Source organism: Anthonomus grandis, chromosome 1, assembly GCF_022605725.1.
Source record: "Anthonomus grandis grandis chromosome 1, icAntGran1.3, whole genome shotgun sequence".
NCBI classification, from domain to species: domain Eukaryota; kingdom Metazoa; phylum Arthropoda; class Insecta; order Coleoptera; family Curculionidae; genus Anthonomus; species Anthonomus grandis.
The window spans coordinates 50,110,756-50,132,847 of NC_065546.1; the positions used below are offsets into that span (position 1 = coordinate 50,110,756).

General features: G+C 30.0%; 1 protein-coding gene across 4 annotated transcripts in view; it reads left to right on the forward strand.

Annotated features, from left to right (window-relative positions):
* The window catches only part of LOC126742153 (serine/threonine-protein kinase Doa), a 59,952-nt gene that overhangs the window by 32,925 nt on the left and 4,935 nt on the right, over positions 1-22,092 (forward strand). For all 4 annotated transcript variants that reach the window (XM_050448736.1, XM_050448741.1, XM_050448748.1 and 1 more), the window contains exons 3-8: positions 11,301-11,379; positions 15,132-15,198; positions 17,711-17,824; positions 17,885-17,975; positions 18,033-18,203; positions 20,569-20,698. In XM_050448736.1, the coding sequence (XP_050304693.1) occupies positions 11,301-11,379; positions 15,132-15,198; positions 17,711-17,824; positions 17,885-17,975; positions 18,033-18,203; positions 20,569-20,698 (652 nt within the window). The remainder of the gene's footprint in view (positions 1-11,300; positions 11,380-15,131; positions 15,199-17,710; positions 17,825-17,884; positions 17,976-18,032; positions 18,204-20,568; positions 20,699-22,092) is intronic.

Below are 22,092 nucleotides of genomic sequence, written 5' to 3' on the forward strand. Positions count from 1 at the left end.
GATTATACGGAACGGAAAAAGCTTTCAATATAAAAATTGTAGATTTTACCTTAAAACGACAAGAAATGTATCCTAAAAGATAATATACAGGGTGTCCCAGAATGAGCGAATTTATACGTAAAAATTTTGGGGTTGAAATTTGACCGTTTGGCATCCAGCCCTGCTCGATTAAAAAATAAAATTTAGCATATTTTAATTTTTTTTAAATCAAGCATGTCTTGATACGAGCATTTTTTAAATTTTATGAGTAGGTAAAGTAGTATTTCTAGGAAAGATATAAGAAAAAGTTGTTTAGAATGCAAAATTGGCCGAATACCGAATTTCATAACCATAGGCCTACTTTGATTTTTACGTTTAAATTATTTATTATTAATTATTTATTCTCACTTTTTTAAAAGTTTAAACAAAAACCAAATAAATATTAATAGTTAAAATAGTGAAAATGATTTTTAAAATTATTGCCCTTGGACTAATTCTTTTTACGATCGGTAGGAATTTTTTGCTCGTGAAATGCATGTCGCTTATTCTATTGGGTTCTTTTTTGCTGCATTTAAGAGTTTTTGTCGAACTTTTTAATATGTAAATATTAAATTAACGCCACTTTAACTGTTATAACATTGTTATTGTCAAAGTTATGTCCAAAAAACGTACTTATGTCATTATCTTATAATAAAGTTTATAAAAGTTAAAAGTTTACAGAAAAATGTTAAATTTGGAGCAGAAAATTTTCATTGTGCAATTGTATGGTAGTGGAAATAGTATGTCGTTAAAGTACGTTTTGAATCTTTTGCGTGAAAAATATCCGCAAGTCGAAGTAACAATATCTCCTGCGAGACGACTAATTAAACTTTTTAAGGTCACGGGTAGTGTTAAGATTAAAAAAAAAGCAGAAAAAGAGATACGATGACAACGATGCTGCTACAATCCTTGCTTTGGAGTCAATTGCTGAGAACCCTTGGACGTTATTGAGAGCTAGGGCGGCGGTGCTGAACATAAGCAAATCTGAATTACAAAGAATTTATCATGCCAACAATATTAAAGCATTCAAACCAAGCTACTTGCATACTTTAGAAGAGGGGGATAAAGCGCGCGGTTTATTATTTTCTGCTTGGTTAGGCGATAAAATTTTAGAGAACAGGGATTTTCATAAAAAAATAATATTCTCGGGCGAATCTACTTTCACGACAAATGGTATAATTTCATCCCAAAATTGTCGGTTTTGGTCCAATGAAACGCCAAACTTTGTAATCCATGGCAAGAGGCAATATTTTCAAAAAGTCAACGTATGGTGCGCCATATCTTACCATTTAGGTATTGTTGGACCATACTTTATTGAAGGATCTCTTAATACGTTTCTTCAAATTTTGGAAAGAGTTTTTGAAGAATACTTAGAACCTTTACCAGTTGATCAAAGCATAAATCTTTATTTTCAACACGACGGCTGTCCAGCGCACTCCACTATTCGAGTAGCAGAATGGTTGAATAGAACTTTTCCGAATCAATGGATTGGAAGACGCGGTCCAATTGAGTGGCCGCCAAGGTAACCTGATTTAACCATTTCTGATTCCTATTGAGTGAGCCGGCCCTATAGGCTCAAGCAAATTGTTTATTCCGAGCCATTACTAAATTACAGGGAATTACTAAAACAAAGAATTAGTGATGCTTGTAATTCAATTTCCATTGAAGAAATTAGGAATTCTTTTAAAATGTTTAGGAAAGATATTGAAAAATGTTTCGATAATGGAGGTAGCAACATCGAATAAATTAAAAAAAAAATATGCAAAATTTTATTTTTTAATCAAGCAGAGCTGGATGCCAAACCGTCAAATTTCAACTATAACATTTTTTGTCATTTTCACCTATAAATTCGCTCATCCTGGGACACACTGTAGGTGTATTATAGTTAATAAGAAATACAAAGTTTGTATTTTTTAAATGAAATACCTTTTTCTTCTGATTTCAAAAATATGTGATATATTACCGTTTGATTTATCTGTTTTTTTTCAACTAAAATTCTAATTTAGTAATAAATTCCTTTCTAAAGTAAATAAAGTGATTTGTCAGGCTGTCACTGTTAATATTTTTTATCTTTTGAACATCTGGGTTATATAGAAGAATAAAAGGTATCACCACATTCATCTCGAAATGAGAATTCCAGCTAGGTACACCTTTAATTACACTGAATGGAGTATGAGAAACCGCAAAATTCTACAGACAAAAGACGCACAGTTTTAGCTAACTGGGATGAAGAACTACAAATTTTATTAATAATAATAAAATTTGTGTAAATAATGAATAACCACGAGATAAGAAGACTAGCTTATTGCAGTGATATGTTAGATATGAAAAACTGAGATAACGATATATTTAATTGGATGTTGTGGAGGGACGAAACCGTGTGTGTTTACCACAGCAGGGATGTCGCCAGAAAATTATATCTGGTAATTATATCGAAATAAAATACCACGGCAGGATGTCATTAAAAGTATGGTGTGGTATCCTTAGAAACTCAATAACTGGACTCATTATATTTCAAGGATCCTTGACAAGAGCTAGACATTTCCAAATTTTAGAAAATTAAGGTTTGTTATATAAAATTTTTCTTAAAGAATGTAGCATTATTTTATGGGATCAAGGTGGCGCAGCGCCTCATAACTTTATGCCGGTAGGATTTTGTTTAAATAATCGCTTTAATGAGTGTTCCATTAACTGGCCATGAAATAGCCCTGATCTGACTCTATTAGCCAGTTTTTTATGGGGATTTCTAAAAAATTGAGTTTATCAAGAAAGGCTAGTTAAATGAGGAATATCCTGAGATTATTTTCAATGATTTGTTGAAATTATACAAAGATTATAAAAATTTTATCGAAAATACTGGCGGTCTTATACAAAATTTGTGAATTAAAGAAAAAAACGTTTCAAAGCAATTAAGATTTTTTTTTCTAAAAATTGTAAATATTTAAAACAAGGTAAACCAAATATTAACATATTATATATTTTTTAAATCAGAAGGAAAAGATTGTTCATGTAATATGAAAATATACAAGGTGTCCATTTAAAAACTACAAACTTTGTATTTTTTATTAACTTTGCGATACCCCTGTATTACATGTTAGAATATTTCCTGGCGGTTTAAAGTAAACTTTACAACTTTTATATTTAGGGTTTTTTTTCGTATAATAACCCCGTATAATTTTTAAAAACTCACGTGATCTCAAAAATTTAAATACAAATCAAGATTTGAAATTTATCCCATGGCAAAATATTTACGGTATTGACAATGTTGACGGCAAGATTAACTTTTTAAATGAAACCATTCATTCTGATTTAGACATTCACGCACCGTATCGGTCAAATAAACCGTATGCTCCTTGGCCAACTGATACTATAAAAGTCAAAATACAACAAAATTAGCTAAATACAACCAAACTTAAAACTTAACTATCTAGAATGACTACAAACAAACGCGAAATCTGGTTAACTTTACAACTCACAGGAAAAAAAAGACTTTCACTATGTAAGAAGCAAAAACACTTGATAGTGTTGACACTATGGTTGGAACCTTTGGTGTGACACTCAAATTACAAGACAGTTTTTTTTAGATATTAGGATTTTTGTAAAGCTTGTAATAATATCCAACAAATATAGTTTTCATAAAACCTCCAAAAAAATTGGTTAAAAATGTTTACCCTCATAATGTTTCTCTATACATCATTGAGACGGTAATTATATGAACTATTTAAATTTAATCTAAACTATTTTAATCGATCTGTAATATTTAATGCAGCATCGAGAAGAAAAAAAAAGTTGATGATGGTTTTATGCAGAAGCAGATTATTTGTGCACGATTTATGAGTTTTTTAATGACAGGATGTTCACTTTTACCGCGTAAGCTCGTACGTTCGTTTGCGGCAATTTAAGGTTGTTTAAATTTTAGTAAGTTTTAGTAGTTAAGTAAGTTTTGTACATAAAATTAATCTCTCAATTTATCTAAATTTTGGTAAATAATTTTATTTAGTTTATTTTTAACAGCCTGAGAGGCATTAAGAAATTATTTCGAATCCTTAAAAAACTGCCTGGCAAAATGAAAAAAATTACTCCAAAAGCCTGGAATAAATAAGAAATTATCTCCAATCAATTTATAGGATAAATCGCATAGAAAAATTAACTTCTAAGCCAATTTTTTCCAAAAACACTAACAGATGAAATGTTATATCATGAGTTTTAAATCACCATCATGTAGGGCGATTAAAGTAGCAATGGAAACGTTATTTATGTTATTCTATGGATTGAAATACATAGGAAAACATTTTTTTAAAAGATTAGAAGAAGTAAGAAAGATTTTTCAAATTTTTTGTTTTTATTTTAAATTTCTGGGAAATTTTTAAATGGACTTTAATAATCATCAACCTAAGCATTTTTTCAAAATTTACCTTATCAAACGACGTTAAATCTTTTACGGTTTCCCAGATCACAATCGAATATAGCAAACCCTATTCAGGGTGATTAAAAATTAAGTGCAAAGTTTTCAAGGGCGTATTTACCAGCCAAAAATTAAAAATTTTTGTTCATATAAACGCATGTCCTAACTTGCTTCGTTTTCGAGGTACAGAGTGTAAAAGTTTTTAATAAAATCGGTTTTTTATCAATTATTCAAAATCCTTTCAGCCGATTTAAATAAAATTTGGTAGGCTTATTTGGCGTCATATAAGCCCTCCTTTGGTGGGAATAAAATAAATTTATTAATTCCAGTGGCGTTTCAGGGGGCTACCTACTTGATACTTATAGGTAAAATTATGGTACGCCACCGCTTTTTTGACAATTTAATATCTTTTTTTAGATTAAGCGGTCAATCATTTAACTTTTGTGCCTCTTGAGTCTTACTCGTATCATAGCTTTGTTTCCAGGAAAAAATTAAAATCTGTGCCTGACCCTATTAAAACAAATAATAATAAATTCGCATCATGATTATTGAGATTCATTTATTTTTTTTTTCAAAATTTAACTTAGCTCAAGTAACAGATACATACAAAAACTTTTACACTCTGTATCGAGAAAACGAAACAAGTTAGGGCATACGTTTTTTAAAAAAAAAAACTTATTTTTGGCTGCTAAATACGTCTTTGAAATCTTTGCACTCAATTTTGAATCACCTTGTATATCTTGTTTTATAATAAACTTGTCCTATACTAATAATTGCTGAATTTTTATTCCAAAAGTTTTGCTTCCAAAGTTTTTTCGTTTAATTGACTTATCTATCTTTAATTGATTGAACTTGTCACGCTGTTGTATGAAAACTAACCTGTCTTCTTGTACTAATTATAAGTAATTAGCGCAACCAGATATAAAAACGGCACTTGTGACATGTAAAGTAGGTCGATACAATTAAAATAACACTTGACCTTTTTCTCATAGGCTAATACTAGGGAATATCTGCGACTGACATTAGAATAAAAAAGGTTTTTAAATTATTTATCTTAAAAATGAATATGACTTAAGCACGTTTGCCGTTTAATATGCTAAAATATTAGTCCAGAAACGGTATTTTATAGATTTTTGTGATTTCGTAAAATAAAATATGCTGACTTCAACCTATACCCTAAGCAATTGAATTACTTAATTGAGAAATGCGATAAATCCACCGTTTGAATTTTTTTACATTTGACGATAAATCGTTTCTTTATAGCTAGATGTATCACTTGCTTTATAAGTAATGAAATCAGCTTTATATCCGATATGACTGCTGTAAACTTATCGTGATTTAGTAATAATCAAGACAAGCTACGAAAAAGTTACAGGGTTTTTTGTGTAGTAGTCTGCACCGGTCTTTGGCAGCAGTGGCTCAAGGGACTCCTGACACTTTCTCTGGTATAGGTGCCTAATAAATCTCACAAGGCGGTTATCCACAGAGCAATAAAGATAGAAAAGAAGTAACAAAATAAAAGCCCTGTGGAAATGTGGTAAGCCTCCAAAAATCCCCAAAATCGGGTTACGAAAATGTCAAGGCACTTAACCACCGGCAAGAAAAGTAGGTCCTGCCACGCGGTCAAAGAACTGCCAATGTCAAACACTGTCAAAGATGACTGCTGTCATGTCTTACATACGGAAATGTCAAAATAAATCCGCATCACAATGACTCGAGGTAAACTGTTGAAAAACCAACGGAATATAACAGTGCGATAAATGAAATAGAATACAAAGTAAATTAGGTTACAGTCAACAAACACCTACACTAAAATTAATACTTAATATCTTATCAAGACATATCAACTTATCAAGAATTAAAATAATTAACAATCAAAATAACTAAATCAAAATTGACACGTGACAACATCCAAAGAGTTTAATAGCAATAGCTGGAAAGGCTGTTCATCTCACGTACTAAGAAGTTCCATTTAAAAATTAATGCTTAAAAGCATATCATGAAGATGATCTCAATATAGCGATACTATTATTCGATATTTTTATCCTCGGTTCTGGTTCAAAAAACTTTTTATCTCCATGAATTTACAGTTTCGGTTTTTGGCCTACATGATGTTAAAACAGATAAAGCATGTTTTTACATTTATTACGAAGCTAAGATAGAAAAAAAGTCCTAATGAAGTGTGTTTATTTATTGCAAATTATATAGAAAAATGTATTTGAGGAGAAGTCAAATACCTACATGTCCGGGAGCAGACAACAACAACAGAATATGAGAATGTTGTGGCTTCATTAACTGAAATAGAAAGGTTTAAGACAGTAATTCAGGATATCCCAATATGTGGCCATTCAGTTATCCCTAACTAATGGTCTTAAGGCAGTAGTAAAGAGATAACTTAAAAAAAAACATGAGTAAATATAAGCAATATATTGAACACTTTGTATAGACACAACAATAATACAAGTTTACTCTGCATCTCATAGATAACAATATCATTCAAGATTATAAGTCTTGATGGCCCAGATATTCTAAAAGAACTTGGTTTAAATCCTGTAAAAAGTGAGAAAATTCCTTTTAACGGGTCCAAGTTGATGAAGTTTTCTTCTAATAAAAACCTAATGTAAAAATCCCTATTAAGAATAAAAATTGGTTAATATCAGAAAATTTAAAAACTACTTACCTGATGAACACAAATTAAAAAGTTTTTATGAAGAACTTTTTGGTGGTCGACAGAAGAACTATAATATTGTTTTTTTTTAATGTTAATTAGAAGTATTATTTTCAATATTATAATTAACAATTTTTATTATTTTCTCATAGCTTTGTTTATGGAATTTATCTGGTTTCTTAAATAAGTTATCGAATTTGAAGTATTCAAATACATATATACTATGTATTTGAATACTTCAAATTCGTTTATTAAAATATATTGAATAAACAAGGATTTTCTATGTAATGGTTTTGGCATTAAGAACTGAATAAAAGAACCTAGTTATGAATTTTATGTGAAAATGTTAAATAATTATATTAAAATTGATCGTTTTTTTAGAATACTTGCTTTTAGGCAAAACGTTTTTTAAATCTATTTCATGTATTTAGAAAATGCATTAATTCTAATGGTTTTGTATAAACCTCAAAAAGAGATTAATTATTTAAGATAAAAAAATTGATAACATTGATGTGACACCATGTATAATACGTAATTTATTATATAGACATATATTTATACTTAATTGATATTTAAGAATGAACGAAATTTTTCTATTATACTTACTACAAAATCATAGATATTATGAACTTTTTGTCTCCATTAAAACGTGAGTAAAACAAAAACTAAACTTGGAGATACCCGCATAAGCAGTTTTGTTCTCTTTTAATTTTTCCGTAAAAACTAACTATAACTAAGTAAGATATTTTACGTTAGCAAAAATAATCAGAAGCTCCCTGCATTCAGTTAAACCAGATAAAGAGCAATGTAATTAGTATAAATAATAATGAAGTGATGATACTTCGACCAAGTGCAAAAATTATTGGCTATTCAAATATAAAACATCCAAATGTTGACTATGTGCCAGCCTTTGCGTTAGTTTTGTGCTATTTTTATGTGGAACGTAGCGGTCCTCCCTGTATTACTCCGCTTTATTTTCGCTCTTTCATTAACAGTTTATAAAACAATAAAAATCTCATGGATCTCAGCTGTGGCATGAGTCAAGAATCACATCGTTAATTTGAATGGAAATTCTTAATAATGTAGCGATATTTTTCCTATCCCTAGAAATCTTGATCTTAAGAAGAGCATTATACTATCGTAGTCTATGATCAACTTCTATAAGCATATAAAAATACAAATATTCAAATCCTAGTACCTTCAAAACGCACTCCTAATTTAGATTTGGATAGCATTATGCTATCACATTAATTTAAACGCCCATTAAATTTTCGTCGTGTTTTTCTTGGAGAATTTTTCAACTTCTAATATTAACCATCTGTTTTCTAATGTAAAACAGCATTGCATGTCAGCTCGATCGCATTGTCTCTGTCACATCTCTCTCGCATTAACCTGAAATATTTTTAGTTTATTGCAACAGGAATAGTCGGGAAATTCCGCTTTTCGACCTGACATTGTGCCACTATTAAATATGCTCGTCCGTGAGCATTTGAATGTCGTGTAAATACCTCCGGAGATGAGTGAGGCGTCTTATAATTTTTAGAAAGTAGGTTCTTTAAAAATGTTAAATCTGTTGGAAAATTTACGATCGTTTTTGTCATTAGTTGTCTTGTTGAAAACTGAATTGAGAAAATTATTGTTGTTTCTAGAAAGAGAAAATTTGAGTAAGCATAACTTTTTTTCATTTCACCTTCACAGAGAAGTTTCGGGATTAAGACCTAGGTAAATAGGGTAAAAATTAATGTGTCCATGAACTAGGCTTACTGCAAATTCACTTTTCGATATACTTGTTGGTGGAATTACTGATGGTAAAACTAACAACATCTGTTTTTCATTTTATTGAGTCAGTATTGCCTTCTACCATAACCCAACCAGCTCAAAAATTCTGTAAAAAATAGGAAGTTGTTAGATCACACAGTAGTTTTAATTAACAAAGCACCATTCATTATTACAGAAGTGACTTGAAGTAATTATTTGAAATGTGATGTTTTTTAATTAAATGGTAATTAAAAGCATCTATGAATGAAAATGTTCTATTTCTTTTCAGATCAGTCTTAAGAATAAAAAGCCAGTGTGTTCGGCAAAAATTCTTCAACCAGATGATTAGTCATCAACATAAATAATCACCTTCAAAACAGTCCAATATTTTTTCTGTAGAAAAATTCATTTTTGATTTCAAAATTAGTTATTTATTGAACACAAATTTCTTTCTCTGGAGAATTCTTTTGAAGTCTGCAAAGAGCCGGTAGTCAATGAAAGATCACCAGATCTGGATACGCTGGTCAAGCAATTGGAAGCCTGAATTCGTTCAATTTGACTATCGGTTTCATCGATCATCATATAACATAGTGCACTTTGTTGTGTTGAATTTAAGGGCGTGACATTTAAGCCTTTCTCAATTCATACGCACTCGTGTGAATGTAGATAATTGAATGGAATAGAATATTTGAATGAATTAGAATATATTGCGTATGATTACTTCGATAATCATACGCAATATATAGAGTTTGATACTATACTTTTTGTTATATATCCGGCCCTCCAGTTTTCATTGTTTTCCCAATTTCCTGGCAAAAAAATTTCTTGTTCGACATAGATCCTTCGTCTTAATCCGTCAATCTATTGCGGTCTAAAGAGGTTCGACTTATTCAATTTCGGCAGATTTCTGTTTACGTCCATACATTTCTTTCTAACCAAGTAGTCTTCTTTTTAGGATTTTGCTAATTTTTCAGGTCCAGATAGTATCATACTTTTATCATTGTACAGCGGATGTTTTCTTTCTTTAAAAAATGTAGGGTTCTATCTGAAACTTAGAAAATTCTCTCCAATGTAAAAGCCAACAAGAAATTAGAGTAATTTTCCTTTTTAATGTATGAACTTTTCCAATTTAACCTCATTTATATTTGTATATTCAATTTATGAACTCTATGTCTACTCATATCTCATATAGACATGTCTACTCATGTCTACTCTACTCATATATATGAACCCTAGCAATAACTGCCCATAACAGCTAAATACTGAGGCCCTTTAGTACCGTAAATTGAAAGTCATTCGTTTAATATTTTTATTTTGAGGTTTGTGTAGTGGATAATTAACCAAAAATATCTCATACAATTTTTAAAAAATGATAGTTATTTCTTCCAGTGTATGATGATCGTGGTGACCACTAGAGAACAACCTTTTTATCAATTAAATTTGTAACATGATATTTTAAAGGTTTACCATAATTCTTATCTAGTAAAAGTTTTTGGGTTCCAATTTTTTTGTTTTTATTTTTATGTGCAGCAATGGTATTCTTAATGTAAATCAGTAATACTTGTCCTTTACATATTGAAGAGAAGTTTTCTGTCATCAACTTAATATATTAACTTATACTCCATAGTAAGTCAAAAAAAACTAATAAACATATTTATCAATATAGAGTTAATGGGAAATAAATGTTTTTTTCGGCAGTGTAATGGTATTTATGCTTCGAAATCTAGAATACTCACTCTCTAATTCTCACAAGCAGAAAAATAGAAATGGCAAGAAAGTAGTAAGGATGTTCCAACAAAATTAACTAATAAAATGGACGATGTGTGCTCGTAATAAAGCTTGGTATTTTCAAGTTTACTGTGTTTACCTTTATTTTTAGAACAAACCTACGCGCCTTTATTACGGGAGTCATTATAAATATATACTGATACAAAAACGTTTGGAAGGTAATAAGTATTCCCTCATTCAAATTAATCGCCAACGAGAATAGCATTGTTATTATTATGATTTTTTCTTGAATTAGTTTATAGAGATTGGCCACTTGTTGCCTTAAAAGTTTTTCATACTTTTAGATTGGCCAAAAGTATTCCGTAACTAAATAAAGCATGATCATTGATATTTCTGATGCCACTAACGCTTTTTTACCGTAATTTTTTTTTTGTGTACTTTAAATTGTGTGCAATTTTGAAAAGTTCGTTATGATTGCTGACTTGGCAATCCGTTTGTCTCTTTATCTTTGCTTGTCGGGCCACATTCGACCTTGCGTGCGCTGTTGCCATATCGCTGACCATGACCATGACCTATTCCAATGCCATCCGTCGATGCTGGTACACGCCTACCTACCTACCTACTACCACAATGATTGACCTTTGATAACCATGATGATAACTATGATGATGATGACCACAACGACCATCGACGCCGTCTATGTGACCGGGACGAACTAAGCAGGGTTCGAGGGCACCCTCAGTGGAAGATGATGAAGAAGGCCACCTTATTTACCGATCAGGGGACATCCTACAAGATCGATGTGTGTGAATACCGCTTGATATAATACATTTTATGCCTCTCTAGAAACTCGGCGTTTGTTTATGGGTAAAGTATTAATTGCCAGGAACACAGCACTATTATTTTCAATTAAAAAATGTTCAATTATTTATACTAGCTAGTGGTTAAGAACCGGAATCTGAATTGGGGGTATTGTTTGTGGTAGATCAGTCCTATCTTTGAGTACTTTCAAATAGCGAAACTAGTCTTTTGCCTATAAATATATAACAATAAAGGTGCGGAATTATGCGTTCAAAAAAGTCTTTAAATACAGGACGTTCAAGAACATAAAATTGTCTAAGAGCACCTATTACTGACAAATATGTTTGGGAATAAGCTATTCCGCGCACTCGACGACTCACCTTATACAATATTGATATAAAACGTAATTCATTCGTGTTTAATAAAGACGGAACACTTGAGTGAAAATAAACTTGTGAACATATGTTGTAGCTGAACCCATGAACAAATTTAAATACATTTTTTATCTATTTGTCTCTTATAGAAATTATTTGATACATGTATGTTAGGTGGGGCTAGGTGCTTTTTTTAAATCTTAGATTTTTTAACATCTTTGGTCATCAGCAGACCTTTTTTTGTCTATTAACGAATCTGCCGGATACATAAATGTCTCTAAAGTTTCAAATAACAGGAGAATCGCCTTAAGAAATTTCATTAGTAGATGAAACTGCAAAAAAGATTATTTTATCTATGGCATTTGAGGCCCTGCACGACTTACATCAAAACTGTTAAAGGAAATTTTATTAAAACGCTATTATTTGGCACTTCTTCAAAAGGACAAAGAACTTTGCCTCTTATACATAAAATGCAATTTGTTTCATATTTTCACCCATAAAATCTGCTATTTATTTTTGTGCATCATAAATACGGAGGATCCTAAATAGCCGCTATTGCTATCTAGAAAGCTATAGAAAATACGAGGGTGGCTAAATTAGAAAAATGTTGCCGCTGTCGAGGCTCATTCTAAATCCTTTTACAGTGCTATGTCATCTTTGTTGTTTGTTCATTTCCAAATTGATGTATAGTGTTCAAATGTTTCCCGACGTTTCCACAGTAATAACCCTCTTCACGAATGATTACTTCCTTAGTTCAGACCTGACTTTTCTAATAACTGAAATATACCTTTTTTTTCTCATTATATATTAAAGTAAGATAAGAATGAAATTTATAAAAACTGATCAACTTATTTTAATTAAAAAAATTATTTAAACAAATATTGTATATAAAATGCTGTCAAAAACAATAAAAAAGAAGGTCTGATATTTTTATATTGAAAAGTTGGGAGACATTTATATTATACTCATTTTAAAAGAAATATAAAAACCAAAAATTCAGATCTGTATTTAAAAAAAAAATGTTGATAAGCCATGTCAGTTTTGGAAATATACATTTTTGGCTTTTTTATCTGTTATGCTACTCTCGTATACTTTCCGAGATAGCAATAGTGGACATTTAAGGAACGCTGTATATTGCTAATTGTCACGTATGTATAAGTAACAATTATAAATATTTCATTTTTTTTTCACGATGTAGAAATTAGTTAGAACTCCTACAATAAACTGAAAATATTCTCGATCAAAGGCATAATACACATAGAGATCTAAACCTGTATTTATATACATTTTATTTAATTTCTGTTAATTTGCCGTCAAACTTTTTTTTCCACATTTTAATGTCTAAACAAGATGTTCGCAGGGCCCCTATCTCTACGTAATTTAAATATGTTTTGGATTACTAGGATTCGAAAGAATAATAATATTATTATTGTATTTCTACAAGTTATGATTAGGATTATTCGATTTAAATTTTTCTTAATATAAGTAAAATATTATCTTAATGTCATCAAATAGTAATTATAAGTATGTGATGATCGCAGGTATTTATATCGTCGATATAGATGATATCCCAAAACAGGTCAAAAGACCCAATTTCAAAACTACCCTTAATGTTAAAATGCATAGAAACTTGTAAAAGTCTCTTATTTAGATCTAAATTTTTTCCAAACTCTAAATAATATAAATTAATGAGGAGGGCGACTTCTTATAGAAGTTTAATGCAGAAAATTGAGCATAAAAATTTTTAAATAGTGTAGATTTAGTATGGGTTTAACTACTTATTCTTTAATTGACATTTAATTAGTTTATTAAAAACCTTCAGCGATATTAATCAAAAAAATATTTTCTTAAAAACGGTTTTGCGCTACCTTTTTTCATGCAATGCGTTAAAAAATTGCGGAATAATTTTTTTTGATAAGTAAATTTTTTATTTACGTGGCTGGGCAATTAAATATATTTCCCTAAGCTGAGACTATTATGACTTAAGCTAATTGTTTCGTATTTAGAGTAGATATCTGGGTTAACAGCTGCAACTATGTAAAATTATACCAGACATTATTTTTAAAAAATTTCATCTATTATCAATTTTACATTATAAATTTTTAAACCGAAACTAAGTGTCTCTATGTACTTTTAATTTCAGCTGGTCCTCTAATATTGATTGTGTTCAAGGTGAAACAGTCTAAAAATCTGGTACTGTACTCAAGTGTTTCGCCAATAAAGTTTCAGTTTTATTTATACAAGATGTCCCTAGACTCGAGGCCTACCAAGCTTTTTTTACCTTGTATCTTTCCTATCTTATAATACAAAATATAACACCTTTGGAAATTTTTCGATCTAAATTATTGCATGTTTATGCTACATATTTTGTCTCAAAACTTCATTTAGAATATTAAAACATAATAAAGTAAAAAATACAGGTAAATGATTGGCACCAACAACTACCAAACGTAAAAAGTAATATTAAGTTAATAGTATTTTAAAAGAACTTTTGGATTTTACTTTAAGTAAATCTTACAAATACACTGCTAAAAAACCGTATTTTTTTTCATGAATATTTCCGGAAATATCAGGGTTTTTTTATAAATTTAAATATTGACTTTTAATTGGACTCAGATTACGCAAGTATTCCCTAATTTAACCGAACTCCTAACTTTTCTGAGATTACCAGGACTCGAATTTGGGACTTTTTTTTATGACATATTAACCCTGTCAATAATATTTCCAATGGGAAGTCTTTGTTCTCATTTCGTTCGGAAAGTGATTAAACACCCTGTATCAAGGAACTACATGTAATCTTAATTAATAGTATTATTTCTGGCAATTAAATTTTATTCCGTAATATTCCGAGTTTCCTGAAAAGTATAAGCTTAATTTAAAGAAAAACAAGTTTAGTGTTAGGTCAAAAATTTTGAGAAACTCAACTTTTTAGAATTTATGGACAAACGCAACGCCCTAAACAATTATTGTTTACGGGTCGATTCGTAATTCTGTCAATTAGAAATTATTGAGGTTAAGCAAATTAATATTAACAGAATAAAGTAGATATTTTAGTTTTAAGTTTAATAATATTGCATGCAATTACGAAATTCGTTTGTTGGGATACAATGGCCGCTCCTAGTTATTTTCAGTAATTTCTCATAATTTATATTTATGATACGTCATACAAACATAATTATATAAGAATTTTCAAGTCCACTTAAATTGGACACTAAAAACAACTGAGTATAATTTAACGTCTCACTAAAAGTCTTATCACATCACTTTTTTCAGGATTTAAATGAAAATAAAATTATTAATTTTATAAATTAATATAGCGGCCATTGTTGCCTAACATCTGCCAATAAATCAAATAATTATTTCTCATGTTGTTTTTCAGACAAGGTCCTCGGCACCCTTGGCGAGGGAACTTTTGGCAAGGTAGTCAAAGTAAAAGACTTGGAAATGTGAGTATGCATCATTTATCAGCTAGCTAATCTAATGAAATATTATATACATTTTTCTTTGGACCCAGTGGCTGGCCAAAGAAAATACGTATGCCAGTAGAAGGTTAAGTGTGCCTATTTATAACATTATTTATTTATTTTTCAATTTAGAAGTCGTAAATATCCCATATTAAAATTATAGAGGTGGAAATGTTAAGTGTGAATCAATCCTTTATTACCAAACAAAATCCAGTGTTGTAAAAACTACTGTTAGGCATCATATATAATGCTATATATGTTGCCAAGTGTGCCAAATTGTTGATTTATTTTGATAACGAAGATTTGGAGGTTTTTGGTTTCGTGGCCAAACTGGTTATTATTTTTCTGTTAATTCATGGTTGCAACTCTTAGATCATTTCATTGTCCAATAAATTCCAATAAATTTGGGAAGTGACATTAGAGAATTATTGTAGAAAGTCATGTTTTAGCTACCCTATTATTACTACAAAAAGCTAGTTTCAATATAGTTTCAATAGACTAAACATAAAAGTATTCTATTAACTGCATTGAACTGATCTGAAGATGTCTAATGATAGAGTTATAAACGTTTAGTATAAATCACAAATATATAGAAATTATATCCTATTATTGAAAATTAAAACTACTGTTAAGCACAATATGCAATTTATTGTGAAAGAATAAGAAGTTGGCAAGTTAATCTGAGACCCACTGATAAACACGGAAGATTATACCCACTAAGTCTGTTCTTGTAATTAAGAAAAACCTGCATAAATGCTGAGTGGCCATCAAGAATAACAATAATTAATAGTTTATTAGCACACAGGATTTAGAAGATTTAAGTTTTTTGACCAAAAAATTTCACAGTCTCCTGGACTTTGTATTTTTGTTTTTGTCAATAGTACATGATTAAAGATTGAATTAAATTAGGTTTAATAGAGCATACCAGCAAGAAGGCATTATGAGCCAGCCGTTGCTGCAAGTCATTGTCTACTGGAATTGGAATGATTATAAACTACTCGTAAAATTTTGACATTTTGGCCAAAAATTTAGATTTTTATTAAAGAAAGGAAACCAGCTAATATAACTCTAATATATAAAATATTTTCATAATTATATGACTATTAATTATGGAATTGTTTGTAGAGCAAGGATGGCAGCTTTTATAACTTTTCTGCCACTAACTTAAGTGGTTTCATTTTTTTGATATGAACTTCTTCCTAGAACGAGAATCATAATTATAAAGTGGCTGGAAACCAAGTGTCGTGGACTACTGAAAATAATTCATTAGATACTAAAGATAGAACACTGATCATGAAGAGATTAAATGAATTCTGAATAAAATGAGGATATATTTTATTCAGAATTCAATATTCAGTACAACTAAATCAGGTCTTTGATTAGAACCCAAGGGACATTATTGAAAATCTTATTCATTACATCACACTCAAAAAACCAAATTTTGCTAGTGGCAAAGTCTATTACACAAGACACTGAGCTTAAAGCAATGAGTCTGTTTATTTATTTGTTTAATATACGACAGAGCCCATTTACAAAAATAATATTAGATAATACAAAATACTAGTTAATATAATAATATAAAAATAATACGAGTGAGTGGAGAAAAAAACCATAGTTGGCTGAATTATAGGGTAAACATAACAGGGAGTCCCCTTTCTTTGACACATGTTAAAAGGAATTGCTTCCAAGATAGTAGGACAATGATATAAACCAGTCATTATAAAATGTTAAAGCATCAGAATGATGCCGTCTGACTTCAAGATTAGGAATATTATACTAGACACTGAGCATTATCGTCGATGTAAAAATTACGAATCTTCTCTGTACAGCCTCAATGTGTTCAATATGAGCATCTTCCATATTCGCAGGCGTTTTATACTTAAGCAAGGAATGAACCAAAGAACAATAAAGTAATTTGAAACAGTAAAGTGAAAGATGTACACATACGCTTTACTTTCAAGTCCCCAGCAAAAACAAGATGCTTTTGAAAAACAATTACATTACTACAAATCTCTTCTAAACAAGTAAAAAAAGACACAACAACAATGAGGCACACCTGAACATACTTCAATACCAATACCAAACATTTTTTGCAGTTCTTGCAATGACGTTCTTCGTCAAAAATCTATATTTTTTTCATATCGTATATCAAATATCGTGGGAGATTTAATGCCTTAATGGAAGAAAACCCCGATTAATGTTAATGTATAAACGATTTAAAATGAATAATGCGACGGAATTCTAAACACAGGTTTTTGCCAATATGATGTTTCCAGTTGATCAAAAGATATCGATCCAAAAATATTAAAAAAAAACTGTAAGCATAAAATAAATGGACTGACTTTTAGGTGGTTAAAATAAATAATGAGAATATGTTACTGATTTAAAAAATATTGATTTTAACCACTTTGCTTGAGAAAAACACTTAATACACAAAACACTACTGTTTACAAATGTTTGCTCAACTAGTGATTAAACATGTATTTATTTTTAGGGACCATTCCATGGCGCTTAAAATTATTAAAAACGTAGAAAAGTATAGGGAAGCGGCTAAGTTAGAAATCAACGTGTTAGAAAAATTATCCGACAAGGATCCAGATAGTATGCAGTAAGTAGATCTAAGTCTTATGTGATTTTATATTAAATTTACAAATTATTTTTATTTTAGTTTATGTGTAAAAATGTTAGACTGGTTCGACTACCATGGACATATGTGTATCGCGTTTGAGATGCTAGGCCTTAGCGTTTTCGATTTTTTGGTACATATTAACGAATTTATATACATACACTATTTACAAAATATGTTTTTATAACAGAAAGACAACAACTATCAGCCGTACCCATTAGAACAAGTCAGGCACATCGGTTACCAGTTGTGCTATTCCGTCAAATTTTTACACGACAACAAATTGACGCACACAGATCTCAAGCCAGAAAATATACTGTTTGTTGATTCGGACTTTGACCTAGTGTATAATTCTAAAAAAGTAAGTGCCAATATATATATTAGTTAGGAATGTATTCTTTTTACTTGCAACAACTAAATTTACGCATTATTCTCTAAGAAATGGCATTTTGAGCTGAGAAATCTGTTCTATGTTAATAGATATCCAAGACACTCCATGAAATAATATTAGTTAATGTTCCTTATAATAGGAGTTTTTTGCACTTGTTTCGGTGGAGTGCTTTATTGAAAAAAAAGTTAATAGAATAAGAATAACGAATAATACAGTATCACTGTCTAAAATAACTAATAGCTTAAGTAGAAATTAAGCGTTAGCAAATGTATCCATATTCATTAAAAATTCAGATGTTTTTTTGCTTTTATTTTTCGGACATGCCGATTAGCATTGTTACTTGCATGTTTTTTGCAATTGGCGATGCAAGATCAATTGGACAAAGAGGACTGATTGAATGGCCATTAATTTCACCGGATATAATCTCATTTGATTTTTTCTTATAGGGCTATTTGAAGTCCAAAGTTTATGTGAGTAGACCAAATAACGTTGATGATTTAAAGCAACGAATTCGACAAGAAATGAGACTTACCGACCCGCAAGTGATTGAAAATATGCAATTAGAAGTTATATACGTATATGATTTCAAAAATCCATTGAAGTAGATGCACAATAAATTGAACATCAGTTTGCAATAAATATTGTATAATTTTGTAATGTTGTATATTTCATTAGTCTATAATGTCATTTCTCAAACCGCTGACTAAGAATGTGGTATGCTGTACAAAAAGTATTAAGAATATATCGTAGAATTGTAAAATGTCTCGTAGTTTCTACTTCAGGTACTATGTATAGAAAATTTTTATTGCAAAAAACGCGGAAGTGACAATGCCAATCGACGTGTCCGAAAAATAAAAGAAAAAAAAGACCTAAATTTTAAATGAATTTGTTCCTTACATCGTGAATACACCGGATAATATGTTGGTCCTAGGATTAAAGGCGTGTCCTTCATGAAAGCTGGAAATATTTTACAAAAAGGTATTTCATGAGTGAGATTAACATAAAATGGAGTGGCTTTATTAGAAATTCTTAAGTTCTTGTAGATACTCTGAAGCATATACCTTTTTCTTTTCGTCAAATTGTTTCACAAATCAAGAATATGCAAAGATACGTTTCATTTATGTATATTGCCTGATCCACTGACAACTGTTAATAGACAACTTACCGTTTCCTTACCATATCCAAACGGTTGAAGCTCTTCCTTCATGAGATTGTCCACTACATTTAAATGTTTGCCAATGGTTTCTTTAAATGTTCGCCTAAAATCGGGTAATTGAAAACACGATTTTATTTAATGACGAAGCAAATTTCTTAAGGAAGGCCATCGACAATTTTTTTGCATAAAATACCTGAACCTAATTTCAAGGAAGAGTTTTACGTAAATGTGTGAGTAGATTATTTGATAGGACCGTTTTTGAATCCAGAAAGGCTAAACGGATAACTAGAAGAGGATAATTTCTTGTCTTGTTCAATAGGAGTGAGAATTACTCAAATTTTTAGCTATGCCTTCCTAGACCGCCAAATTTTTTAATGAATTAGACCCCAGTTCAAACAGAAGAGGATTTAAGAAACAATAATAGTTTCATACGACATGATTCGCAATAAATCCTAAAATTAGTCCGTTAGTCCCCAAGGTGAATATTTCATTCGTGGATTTTAGCAAGAAGTGGACATTTTTAACCGTTTTTATTATTTTATTTTACATACGTTTAATTAATTAACTAATTAATAATTTTATTCTAAATTATTTCTAATTTTCATTATTTTTATCTGATTGTTAATAACATGGTTGATCTAAAATATAATTCAACGCATACAAATTAACACATCTTTTTACTCTGATCTATTTCGCCTACACTTAATTTTCATCCATTTTGTCAATCGATCACTATTTTTGCTAAAAAATCGATAACGGTGACAGATAAAAGCGCAAGAGACCACAAAGCTTATTGAAGGAACAGAGTTCAAACTTCATGCTAAAATTTTTAAAAGATAAAATTGTAGTTCGAAGAAAATGTAACCCCTGTCTACTGCGATCGACAATTTTGATACTTTACTTAGAGATTTTAACAAAGACTTTATATACCAATTTTGGAACAATCACAGAACATATGAGGGAAAGCCTAAGGTACGAGAAAAAAAAATTGAACTTTGCCATGCTGTATGACAAAAACGTCTTTAATAATTTGAATAAGAAATATTTTATTTATACATATTTATACTTATTTATACTTTTTTTTATCATATCGCCTCCATTTATTTCGATACGCCGAAAAGTCATATTAATCAATATATGATTTTTTAACATAATAAAATGTATATATTTGTTTTTTAGAGAAGAGATGTCAAGAGAGTAAAAAGAACCGACGTAAAGTTGATCGACTTCGGCAGCGCAACTTTTGATCACGAACATCACAGCACTATTGTTTCGACGCGGCATTATCGGGCACCTGAAGTCATTTTAGGTGAGTTGCTTTATGCTGTTAAACCGCATTTATATTATGCATATAAATTCCCATTTTTGGAAATATTATGGAGTTTATGCAGGAAATGAATTTTATACACACAAGTCACCATTTTTTTAAATTGCACATGGTATTTTTTAATGGATTTTTAATTTCTGCATGTTGACCTCATGTAATACATGAGGGGTCAGAAGCACACTTTCAGTGGATAAAACACCTACCCCGAAGCTGCACGGTAATGTCAATAGCAGGCAGTACTTCATTTGGCTTTTGAATGAAATTGGAAAAAAGGCATTATCATAGGGATCCTTATTCTAATACTGGATCAGAATATTATCCTAATAGTGAAAATAATTCATATAATGCTAATTGCTGATAAAACATCTAAACTTAGTTACTAATGCTAAAAGGACTATTGGGAAGCTTTGTTAAAGGAAAAAAAAATACGGGTTGATTTTCCGTTTTCGTTAGATTTAGACGACCTAATTTGTTGTATAGTTTAACTTCAAAGATTACAGAAGGTGAAAAATTTTACACTGAAACGATAATTTAGTGTAATTTATTTAAATAAATGTTAGATTAAACCTCATTGAACAGTTTGGAAAATTGCTAATTTCTCATAAAAAAACATTTGCAAAAAGTTATGCCTCAAAATCTTCTAAATGGTTATTCCTAAATGAAGTTTTGTTGACACCATACTATTTGAAAACTATGAAGATAACAAATTTTTGAGTAATGCTCACTTTTGTCAGTTAAATAGAATGTGTATTTAATAATTATGTTTGAATCAGTTGTGATCTTGTTAGTTATTGTTTTCATGTTGTGTTTTCATATATGTTTGATTGTTATGTTTTAATTTTGTTAATAAATGTTAATAAATATTATCAATATACTTTTTTTAAAAATCTGTTTTTCTTAGTAGAAAGTATAGCGTATATAATACATGAATTCGTTGAAATTTTCCATATAATTCATATTAACTTTACCGTCAATATCTGTGAATATACACTGGTGGCCAAAAGTAGATTGACAACTACTTATTTTTCAAATTTGTTTATATCACGTATTAGGAAATCATAAATTAGGTGGGACAGTACCTGATTAAAAAACAACGGAGCCTATTTGTAATGTTTAATTATATTTAAACTATTTATTCGTAATACCCAATTTTGTTTAAAAATAAAATTAAAAAACTAAACAATTTTCAAGTGGCCAAAATTAAATTCAAAGCTTACTAAAATAAAAATAAGTATAGAAAATTTAAAGGGTTTTATTCAATAATGCGTTGCATAGCCTCTATTTCTTCTCACTTCCACCAACCTTTTGGGCATTGACCTAATTAAATTGTCAATATAGGACGTGTCAATGGATATCCAGCATGCCTTCAAAGCTTC